Source organism: Ipomoea nil, unplaced genomic scaffold, assembly GCF_001879475.1.
Source record: "Ipomoea nil cultivar Tokyo-kokei standard unplaced genomic scaffold, Asagao_1.1 scaffold0706, whole genome shotgun sequence".
NCBI lineage: Eukaryota > Viridiplantae > Streptophyta > Magnoliopsida > Solanales > Convolvulaceae > Ipomoea > Ipomoea nil.
In genome coordinates, this window is record NW_017617134.1 from 834220 (window position 1) to 847251 (window position 13032).

At 32.7% G+C, this 13032-nt stretch overlaps 1 protein-coding gene across 1 annotated transcript; it reads left to right on the forward strand.

Moving 5' to 3' along the window:
* Positions 1-5680: 5680 nt before the first annotated feature.
* LOC109176500 (nuclear polyadenylated RNA-binding protein 3-like) lies at positions 5681-7268 on the forward strand. The gene is made up of 3 exons (XM_019325947.1): positions 5681-6038; positions 6130-6191; positions 6295-7268. The coding sequence occupies exons 1-3, from the start codon at positions 5955-5957 to the stop codon at positions 7007-7009; spliced, it is 861 nt and encodes a 286-aa protein (XP_019181492.1). The 5' UTR covers positions 5681-5954; the 3' UTR covers positions 7010-7268.
* Positions 7269-13032: the final 5764 nt, after the last annotated feature.

The following is a 13032-nucleotide window of genomic DNA, read 5'->3' on the forward strand; positions in this document are numbered from 1 at the left end:
AATTAAACCTAGCGAAGAAAAAAATCAACCAACCGAATAGCGTTGCAAACTTGAAACGCATCCATTTCCACGACTTGGGATCTGACACAGAAAACGGCTTCCTTAGCTAACGCATGGGCAGTCTGATTCGCGAATCTCTTTACAGATATGAAGCATAAATCAAAAAATGACAAACTATCTTCTTTAATATCAGAAATAATTAAACCTAGCAAAGAAAAAAATCAATCAACCGAATAGCGTTGCAAACTTGAAACGTATCCGTTTCCACGGCTCGGGATCTAACACAAAAAACGGCTTCCTTAGCTAACGCATGGGCAGCCTGATTCGCGAATCTCTTAACAGATATGAAGCATAAATCAAAAAATGACAAACTATCTTCTTTAATATCAGAAATAATTAAACCTAGCAAAGAAAAAAATCAATCAACCGAATAACGTTGCAAACTTGAAACGTATCAATTTCCACGTCCACATTATCCAGCTCCAACTCCAACTCCAACTCCTTAAGCCAACTCAAGGCTTCCTGCACACTCATCGCTTCTGCCTCCACGAGACAGAACAACCCAATATAATCTACTACCTTGACATCAATGAACCCCCCCCCCCCCCCCCCCCAAAGAGTCTCTGATAATCCCCCCAAACCCCATCTTGGAGCTCTCCTTCTCCAAATTGCATCAACTTAAATCTGTCAACCTCCGGCACCTTCCATCTCTCCACACTGCCAGCATTGTCAACCACCTTCTGTAAACTATTAGTTCGGACTTGCCCTTCAATTTTGAATTTACTGCAACATTTTTACTATCTATGTCATATTCCATCCTTTCATTCAATTAATCATTCATTAACCTTAAAAATCATGAATATATTTATGAATTTCATTTTTTATCGCATTACCCTCTCCACATCCAAAACTCTATTGTGTATGAGTAACTTTTTCATCAAACATGATAATAACTTATTAAAACAATGCACAAATGTTAATGAATTGCATAACATGGATTCAAGAACACAAATTGTTAGCACATCTATATTATCAATTAAATTTTTAGTTCTAACCCTTTTTTTCTGATTAATCTCAATTTTATTTTCATGAACGTTATCTAACTTCTTCCTTAAAATCAAAACTCTATCATTCTCAGATTCAATAAGAAATTGTAAATGATTTAGTGATTTACCATTGTTGTCACTTTTCAAAACCTTGAACTTGCTTTGAATCTCTTGCACTTGAAACTCCAAAACTTACCTCATCAAAAAGTATTCAAAATTACTATTTGGATGCTTCATGAAGCTTAGCTTCTATATAAATTCTTGATTTCAATCAATTTTTGAAGAGTTGATGTCAGATAGTTGTAAGTTTATTTTGTAGCTTTCTAATTGAAAGGTCTGGGGTTATTTGGAGATAAAGATATGAGGTTTCAAACAATGAAAACATTGATGAAGAGCAAAGAAACCATGGCATTGGTGAATTAGGGTTTTTAACGAATATTTCAAAAATCAGGCTTGATATCCACCACTTTTTATTTGTAACGAACTCATTGAAATTGAAGAAGGTGTAAATGTTGTTGCAAAAGTTTTCTTTGTTGGTGAAGAGTTCAAAACGCTTGATCTTGAAGGCATTGGTGAATTTCTAAAACATCATAGAGATTTTGTGATGGCTTTGATGCTCCTCAACGATTTTTTTAAATTAATTTTTTACTTTTTGTCCTCCTCAAACAGTCATTCGGGACCAATAGTGTTAATAGAAGGCACCAATAGTGTTAGAAAAAGGCACAAATACACCAAAAAATGCACAACACACCTAAAATAATGCACCATAACTCCCTACACCTAATTGTGCATTTCCGAACACTGTGTGGTACTTTTCTCATCAAATGGTGCCCAATGACATGTAATAACAAGTCATTTACCGATTTTTTGGGCTTCATTAACCCAATTTGACATATTTGGAGGTCTAATTGCACTTTTTAAAAGTTTAGGGACCTAATTGACCTTTGAGGTAAAGTTTAGGGGCCTATTTAACCCTTTTCTCATATTCTCTCAATTTCTATTACCCCATCCCAATTATAACTAAGCTCTTACTCTCTTAGTAATGAATCAAAGAATAGTAGTACCGATACACCATTTCTCATTCAAATGTCTCAATTTCCATCATTCTCTACACAAATCGGTTTACACAATTTGACACTTGATACTGCACAACATCTACATGCCAAAGGAAGGATTGAGCCTCACAGTGCACAACATGTTTGGTCAACTCAAGAAGACATTATTTTAGTAAGTTTGTGGCGTCGAAGATTCGGAAAGAAGCACTAATTAATCCAGAGATACGTATTGACAACATATCACAAACTACTACAATGACCATTGCCCTGAAATAATAACATCGTGATACCAAAGGTAAAAACACATTTTAATCCCATAAGAAAGAAGGTTGCTGATTTCAATTCCATCTACAAAAAAAAAAAAAAAAAAAAAAAAAAAACAAACAAACAAACCGAGCAAATGACAATGACGTGTTGGTAAGTATTCACACACAATATAAAAATAATTTTAAGGTGCCACACTTTCCTTACTAACATGTGTGGCACTTGCTCAAAATTATCAATCTTCAAATTTGGATATGTCTTCTAGTACGTGCACAACTAGATAATAAAAAATGTCATCATCCGAATAATACATGTCTACTATAACTGAATACGAGATTGTTGATTTTGATGACGCTGGAGTTCGCGCATGTCCTACAGGACAAAAAAGTTGCCAAGAGAAAATGCAAAAATAAAGTGAGAAATTCAATTCCGAACAAGATGCCAATAAACAATGAAGAGACTTGTAGCCTAGGAAAGTAAATATACGTTGACGCATTGGAGTTGCAATTATTTTTATTAATATACCTCACACATGACATAATAACAACTAGTAAACCATAAAAAGATTTGTGACTATATCATTAATAATATATTTTCACAACGAATTTCATACATTTTTAATTTATTTATGTTTTCATATTTTTATTTATGTATCTATATTTGAATTTAATGTATTTTAAAATTGAAATTTTATTTTAAATTTGAAAATTATTTATTTATTTATTTTTAATTTATTAAGCTTTAATTTGACTCATGGCAAAAGCTATGATCAAGTGCATCTTACCCAAAGACGTTCCAAACATCTTCAGGAGGTTGAAGATGGCTACCAATCCTACCATAAAGGAGTTTATTATTTATTTATTTATTTATTTTTTGGTTCTTTAAATACATAAAATTTAATGTCAGATAGTTTATGTTGTTGGAAAGCTTTAATTGGAAGACCATTTAACCTATGATCGACAATTTTTTTATTTTTATTTTTTGAAGACAACAATCATTTTTGTTTTTTGTTGGTGAAAAAAAAATGATATTTCTTCAAACCTTCGCTAATAATAAAATAGGGAAAATGACACTTTTTCTCCTGAGTTATATATATATATATATATATATATATATATATATATATATATATATATATATATATATATATATATATATATATATATAGCACTTTTTTGTCCTGAATTATTCAAATAAATACATTAGCCCCCTCAATTATTCTAAAAGTGACGATTTTCTCCCCTGATATATTAAATTGACATTTCTACCCTTAAAGTAAACATTTTATTTATTTTTCTTCTCCAACAAATTATTGCGTATACGTAGGGATGGCCACGGTTCGGTTTGAACTGAACCGGACACTATAGCAATCGAATTAAAAGTTTTCGGTTATGATTTAGATCCAGAACCCAATATTTAGATTTCAGTTTATTAAAACTATTAATCGAAAAAATTGGATCCTGAACCGTGAATCGACGGTTCCGAATCCAGTTTGCGATTTTGCGATTTTGCACAGATGGCACCCGGGTTAGACTCTCATATGGGAGGTTGTGAGTTCGTGCCTCAGTGGAGGCGTTATTGACTCTTTGTGCTTCAGTAGGTTGAGAAAGTAGTTAATTATGAACAGATACTACATTGTAATAGAGTCAGTAACATTCAAAAAATAGTCTAAATTCAATAATAAATGTATTTTATTTTTTTCAGTTCGGAACATGGACCGACCGTTCCGATTCGCGATTTTTAAAATCTAAATATCGAGTTTCTATTCTAAATTGTAATTGAAATATTTTGGTTTGGTTGCTATTGTGTCTGTTTGGTTTGAACCAAATTGTGGTCATAATTTGTTGGAGAAGAAAAATAAATGAAATATTTATTTTAAGGGTAAATATGTCAATTTAATATTTCAGGGGGAAAAACAGCCACTTGAATAATTCAGTGGAAAAAAGTGTTATAAGTATATAACTCAAGGGGAAAAGTGAGCATTGACCAATAATAAAAAGAAATAAGGATCAAATAAGCAATTACACATGATAATGTAATTAGACCACTGAACTTTAAAAAAATTACAATTAAATTCATAAACTAATCAATTTAATACAATTAGTCCAATTTTTAAGTTTTTCAGATTTATAGCAGGTTACCCCTAATTTAAAATATTATTTAAAAATTATTATTTAAAATTAAAAAAAAAAAAAAAAAAAAAAAAAGAAACCTTTGTCTCCGGCCAGAGACGAAGAAGGTATCTTCGTCCCCATGGCCGGAGACGAAGAAAGCGGAGACACTCTATTTAAAAAATAAAATTAAACAATTATTTTTAAATAATAATTTTTTTAAAAATATTTTAAATTAGGGGTGACCTGCTAGACACATAAAAAACATGTAAATTTGACTAATTGAATGAAATTGGTTAGTTTAGAGGAATTATAATTTTGTTAGGTTCAATGATCTAATTGCATTATTGTATGTAGTTGAATGACTTACTTGACCCTTATTTCTAATAAAAAATTTACAAGTAAAAAAAGGGATGTCAATTGCCTTTTTCTTTTTTCAAATTTAGATTTCTATTTTAAATATTTGTAAGAGTGTCAAAGTGGATTAAGACTTAAAGACATACAGAATGACTTTGGATTGCCTCAAAGTAGGGCAAATTAGGGCAAAAAATATTTTGATCCACGAAGAACTACCCACGAGCTAACATTTATTTATTTATTTTAAAGATGAAATATTGTATGTTTATTCTTGTATTAGAATGTCAAAGATTTGACCTTCAACTCCCTTAGTGTAATTATAAATAAAATGCCTATATGGACAGCTCAACTGGTCATAGAGATAAAAAGTTAGAAGAGTGATTATAAATTAAATATAGTACGCATAAACTAAACCTAAAATTTTTAATTTATATATTAAAATATAATATACCATGCAATATAATTATTTTCTTTAACAAAAAATCTATAACTAATATGCGGGTTAGCCCATGGATCCACCACCAACCCGCTTGAGTTCGGACCAGACAAATCTAATCCATTGGCAGGCCGCAAAAGCTCACAAAGATCAAACCACAATGACCCCTGCTGTCACCACTAAACTTTTTCCAATTTTATAATTTAATTGTATTTTTTAAAAAATTATTGGGACTATCCCCCCTAATTTGTTGTTTATACATAAACGAACAAACTTTTAACCTTTCAAAGAAGATTACACCACTGCTTAATTCTGTAGTGTTTTCTTCAAAAAATAAAATAAAATTCTGTAGTGTTAGAAATGTTGAAAGTTTCAAAAATAATATTTGAAATAAAATAAAATTGACAGATTGCAGAGTGAGAGAGAGAGAGAAGTGGATCCCAAATTTTGAAAAAAATATAAATAAAATACTCTGCAAAAGCATAGTTTGGACCCCAGCCTTTATTAATGTGAACAACACACAAAACCATTACCCCCAACGTTAGCTTTTCAACTTTGAAGTACCGTTGGAGGCATTCCTGTTTCCTACAACCTTGAAATCCCCGAAAACCCAAAAACCTCCTTCTTTTCATTCAAAATTATTTCCCTTCTCTCACCAACATTCATTCCTTCATTCCTCTTCACTATGGTCTGTTTCCTGGCATGTTTTGGTCTCACCAAGAAACAAAGACGCCGAAAGCCCCGCAACAAAACTCAACCCACACACCAGGTAACAAATCAAGAAAAAAAAAATGTCTGTTTTTCTGTTTTCTGCATAGTTTTGTTTTGTCTGTTGATGTTGATGACCCCATTCGCTTCAGGTGGAGGGGAGATATGTGCCTCTAGATTCTGGGAAACCCGAGGAACCGGATTCCGAAACTAGGTACGAGTTCTTGGATCTTGGATCTTGATGTTGTCTTTATTATCTTCAAATGCTGTAACAGATTAGTAAGAAATTCTGGGTTTTTTTTTTTTTTTTTTTGCAGAAATGATGGTTCTGTGAGTAAAGAATCACTGGCTGTAAAAGTCAAGAAGAAAGTGAGGTTTAATTTGGATGTGAAGACATATGAGCCTTTGCATCAAGAGGAGATTGAAGATGATGAAGAGAAACCGGAATGGGAATATCCTTCAGACTATAGGTACTATAATTGCAGGGAGAGTTTTGATGAGGAGGATGAGATAGAGCTCGAGGAGAGTGATCTTGAAGACGATGATGACATTGATGATTATGACGGTGATGATGAAGATTATACTCGTGATGATAATGAAGCACAGGCAGAGGTTTCTGAGAAATTCACGAAAACAGAAAACACAGATGCAGTGTCAGGTGGAGACGATGAACCAAAGAGCAGAGTTCTGGTGTCTGATTCATGTGAATCAAACCGGAACACTAGAAATAGAAGTCAGTATGTGAATTCTGTGCTAAATCCAGTTGAAAACCTCACTCAATGGAAAGCAGTTAAAGCACGAGAACAACGAGAACGAACACAAGTCAAGAATCAAAAGGAGAACATCAGACTCGAGCAAGAAGATCACAAACCTGCAATCGCAAAGTCACCTTCAGATCCTCTATCTCTGAGCAATAATAAGCACAACGTGAGTGACCTTCAAGTCGACGCCAGTCTCTCGAATTGGTTGTTATGGTCCGAGAATAAACCGCCATCAGGAGCAGTGTCCCTGCAAAAATGGGCAAGCTGCTAAGCAAAAAACACAAACGTAGACTACAAAAGAAGGGAACCTGGGTGCTATTTTCTCGTGTTCTGCTCTCCATACTGCTTTTCTTTCATTTCCAATTCTTTCATTTACCGATTCCTTTGGGATAGAATGTTACCAGGGACTTCTGTATGTTGTCTGCAAATGTATCTTATGTTGTTTGTATTCATATAACGAGTGCACGGGAAATAAGAGAGTTCCAGTTCTTCATGTACAAGAACGAGAGATCTCTGATGAGTGTTTTGCAGCTCCAACCCAGTATATGTGTTTATAAATCTTTACATTTCACACAAAAAGTATGTAGAGACAGAATAAACAGCATTAGCACAATACAAGAAAACATAAAAGAAAAGGTTGTTGGGCAAAAGACAGTTTGTTTATATGCACGCAGAGACAGTTATAGAAACAAAAGCGATGGCACTTCATCGTACACAACAATCAGGGACAGTGGTCTCTTATTAATCATAAGAGTACATATATAATCTTATTAAGTAAAATACAATGATGATGTCAAGAGTGTAGATCCACAGTATGTTACATATGACACAGCAAGTCCTATGATCTATTTTTTCTATAAAGAAAGTAGTTTTTGTTGGCCACGTGAACCAAAACGATAAATGATATGCTTTTGCAAGAATCTGCTATTACTGTCGCTTGTAATTTGATTAGAGAATCAAGGCAATTACCCCTCTGGCTTGAGCAACTTCACGGGAAAATTAGCTCTCAATCGTGTAACAAATGATAAGAGAACTACATTATTCTACACATACAAGAGTCCGATTCCTCTTCTTCCGAGTCGCTTGTTTCACTGCATCCAAACAAAAAACTACCATTAGGTATTGAAGTCTCTCTCTCTCTCTCTCTCTCGAATATTTTCTAACCCAAGTACTAACATGATGGTTCATAGATTCCCAAAAGGCTCATAAACGCAAGTATCTGCTTGGCACTGCTATATTTGGAAGGGATAATGAGCGACATGGAAATTTAAATAAGATTTTTAACGTAAAAACACAACTTAAGTGGGGCCATGATATATATTAATAAAAATAAAAAGCTAGCAAGAAGATTTAACATTGTGCTTGTCTTGGTTCTCAAAAGTGCTTTCTAAGTAAATTAGTGTCTAGATACCTGAAATAAAACATCCTAGTATCTATGCAGATAAGACGCAGATCTACAGAACCACCATTTCACATCTATGGTTTTTAACTAAGAATAGTAAAGGGCCAAATCTTAAATCTTCAGTTTATTATATGTGATTATATCCATCTATAAAACCATGACCCAACCCCTTCAGGTTCTACTTGTACCACTATCAGAAACGGTGATCTACATTATGCTATCACACAGAATCAGCAATGGAACCCGGGATCATTATTTGAATATTTTATTACTTTTGTTGATAAATATTGAGTTTTGAAGTTTTGCCGGACTTACAAATAGCAAGACTACAAATATTTCGAATTCTTAAAACCAGATTTCTTCGAATCCCAAGCTCAATAACTATACAATGCACTTGAGTCTACTGCTTTCTCACATAACAAAATGGATGGTTTAAATACTAACTATCAACAGTGAAAACATTAAAGCTTACATTCTATTGCAAACTCGAACTGAAAAGATCCTCGAGAACGAAATTTAAATGGACAACCACATCTACTACTTATTAAGCATCAGGACAGCATGAAACCAAAGAAACTAACATAAAATACCTTGGTTGGAATTCCAAGATCTCAGCAAGCTTATCCCCATTTCTATCATTCCACTGCACTTTTAGCTTGGGATTTACAGGCTTTTTCAATAATCCACCTCTCTTAGATGGCAGCAAGGACTTTGATTCATCTTCATCTTCTTTCTCCCCATTCAATACATCTTTTTGAGATTCCATTCCTTCCACAAGCTCATTTTTACCCAGGTTCAACCCATTATCATCCATATCCATTGCCAAATGTACAGTCACAATCCTTTCAGCTCAAAGTACAACCAGCTTCACCAACCCCAGAGTTTTCAACACAAAATCAAGACACTCCTCTCAGGAAATACATCAAACAGTTCTATTACAAACCACAATCTCAGAAAGATTACAACTTTGCAATCTTTACTGCTCAATCTACCGAATTTCAGGCAAAATCTAGAAACCTATCTGAGCCAAATCCTGAAAACACTCGGAAGATATAAATATATAATCACCGCTGTGCCTGAAAAAAAAAAAAAAAAAAAAAAAACAAAAAGTAAAAGAAAGAAAGACTCAAACTTTTGCGCTGACTTTGAAGAATTGATGCATCATCTTCGCCCAAAAGGTCAACGCCTCTTCAATCCCCAAAATAAGGTGGATAATCTCCTCAAAGACTCGGAAACCCAATTGGATTATAATGAGTAAACAACATAAGCATTCTTGAAAAACGGGTTAGCACTAGAAAATCAAATGGATAGTTGGATACTGAATTAAATATAACAGAAGAAATCAAAATATGTCAAGATTTTCTATTTCTTCAGTTCTGAATGAAAGAAGGAGAGAGATCCAAGACCCTGTAATTGGTTTCTAGAAGGGAATCACAGAGCTCAGAACTCAAGAGACACAGGAAGTGCGCTTACTCTGTAAGTGGTGGCATTGCTAAATAATTATAAATCTTCTAATTTGCTATTAGGAATAAAATAAATTCCATTTTCATATATACTAAATTAAGTATAATTTCTTTTTAATCTAACTCCTCACTATTTAATAATCACATTAAATAGTAATTAAATCAATGTCAAATCATTATAAAATTCTCGTTTAAGAGACTCACTCAATTACTAAAGTGTTATAATATATATATATATATATATATATATATATATATATATATATATATATATATATATATATATATATATATATATATATATATATATATCATGGTTGCAGTAGGCGCTAGGCGCTAGTCGGACGGCCGGGTAGCACCTAGCGCCTAGGCGGATTCTAGGCGGCGCTAGGCGGGCACCAAAAAAATTTTAAAAAATAGTAACAGACTTGTAGTTCGACAATTTTAATGAGGTTGTTTTCAACGTTCACTCAAATAACACATCTAAATAAATGAAATAATGATAATTTATAAGTCATAATGTCAAAAACGGTCAAAAATGGACAAAATCGGTCGACTCGGTCGAGTTGACCGAGTTTGGCCGCCTTTAGGCCAAAACTCTAAGGCTCGGTGCCGCCTAGCGCCTAGGCGGCCGAGTTGTGCAACCTTGATATATATATATATATATATATATATATATATATATATATATATATATATATATATTGCTAATATGAGTTAATTCTATTTTTTTTTAATTCTATTATAATATATGTCTCAGTCCACTTTTAATCTCTTTTTATTATAACATTTATCTTTGGTCCTAGTATTATTGTGGCAGGATTATTTTTGGTCTTCCATCAACAAAGGCATTGAAATGACATTAAATACAATGACATTTTAATCTTTTTTTTTTTTTTTAACAAAGTGGGTTGACTTACTATTTTTTTTTTTTTTTAAAAAAAAAAATCCTATTTGAAGATCGAAATGACATTGCATTTAAGGTTATTAAAACAATTTTGGTGGTCATGCCACAATAATGCTAGGACCAAAGGGGATTTATGAAAGACAAAAAAAAAAAAAAAAAAAAAAAAGGACTATGCTCACATGGACATGTCAGTTGATCACAAGAGTAAAATTTGGGAAAAAAGAAAAAAAAAACTATAAATGAAATGACACCTATAAATCTAGGACAAAAAATGAAATCAATTCTTGTTAATATTCATATATGCGTTATCTCAACATATTGGTCAAATCTAATTAAATATTTATCATTAAACAAATAAGGAAATATTTGTTTCGAATTATATTATATAATTGTTTCACTGTAATGCGAATCGTGAAATGTTATAAACTCTTACTTCGTTCGTGAGTGTGAGATTCTCAATTTAGTTTTTTGGGTGATACATGAGAATTTCATTTAGGAGTGCAAACACGTTGAATCAACTTTAAACTTAAGTAGGCTCTAGTTTGAGCTCAAAATAGTTAGATTGGTTTGGTTGAACTTAAAAATTTAAGCTCGGATTCGACTCATTAATTTTTATAAGGCTCAAACTTGATTCAATTAATTTGAATTGAACTCTAGTTCAAACTATATATATATGTGTGAGAAAGGTTGTGTTTTAAGCATGAACGTAACTTAATAAGTTGAGTTGAATTTGATTCAATCTTGAATTTAACCGAACTTGAATCAAACTTTGACTTAATAGCTAACGAGGGACTTGACTAGTCTACATTCTTAATTTCATTTCTTAAATTTTAAAATCACACAAATTATTCGAAAATGTTAGATTAGCTTTAAAAAATTACCTCTAATAGGTAATTGATAAGGAATACTCCCAAGGTATATGATCCTTCTCGTACTGTACACTTAATCGGTATCTGATCGTATCACCAAGGGAGGCCATTCTCGATCTGGACTGACCATGAACCCGGCCCTACCGACCTAAAATACAATAACTGAATTAATTAATAGTCGTGATGACGTTTCACTCCTTAAGGGAGATCCTGGGCATATTAGGTCTGGAGGATCTTCCCGAGCTAGATTGCTCGGCACATAACTTCGCATAGATTTACCTCGTCGTAGTGGGTGGTTAGAGATCTAAGCCCATGTGACGGGCATGTCGAGAGCCCAGCATGTGTCCCCTTCCGTTCTCTATAAATATCGCATTAAATGCTTGGAGGTGAGACTTTTTGACATCTTCTACTCCCTTATATTTAGCTCGGGACCCTCTAACCCACTATAGCAATACTCGAGCCTAAAGACATAAACCAACAAGTAGACTATTAAAGGATCCATCAACGATTCGACCCTACAAATTATTCGTATCCGTGGACTTGATTATATTTACCACATTAGTAATCACAAAAAACATTAATGTTTATCACATTGAACTTACTAACGCTAGGTTAGCAATTTGTATTATTAAAATGTATGTATTTGTATAAGACATTCTTTATAAATTCAAAATGTTCACAATGACAAGACTAAAAATTTATAGCAATTATAAAAAAATTGTCAAATAACTCATTAAATTAGATTTGATAGTGTAATTGAACTCTAAACTCAAAAGTCTTTTTGTAGAATAATGTAATTGACATTTTATCAGTTGATTAGAAGTATAATGTAACATTTTTAGATAATGTATTAATGTGGCACTAAAGTTGACTTCTATGTGGCATTTAGCCATTTAGTCAGGGCTAATGGTGTAATTTGCATTATTGATAAGTAATTAAAACAATAAATTGGGGCATTTTTTTAAAGGAATAAAATAGAGGCAAATAAGCAAATTCATACCCAATTACACATGGGCCATGGCTTGCAGTTGTTTGCTTGGATTGGAAACGACGGGGAAGACAGGACCAACCACCGACATGTTATCCTATCGTTAAAATCTAACGCGTTGTTTGCTTAATTGTGTGAGTTTTATTTTATTATATAAGCTTTTAACTTTTAGGCAAATATGTAAATGATACTTATTTATATAAATAAATTATATTTGATTTATATAGAACGGATTACGACTTTAGTGTTTGAGCACTCAAACATAAAATTTGGTGAAAGATCGAGCAACTTCGATTATTTTATAGAAGTGTTGACAGATTTTTATAGGAAACAATTTTTAGAGAGCAAGAGAGAAAATCAAAGTTTTGAGAGTTCAAAATCAATAGTAAACATAAGCCTAACACCTAGGTGTTTATATAGGAGACTATGATTTAAAAGCATTAATCAATGACACATAAATCCAGTATAAACAGCTAATTTTATCAAACATCTTTTTACAAGTCGCTCGTCAAACTCGTTAACACAATCCGCTATCTGTGAACTGCTAATATAATCCGCTAACCAATAATTGCTAAACAATGTCTATTTCATGTCAGTAGATGCCTTAAACACAAGCCACGTAGTGCATGCATCACGTACTATATGATTCTTTTAATGATACATCA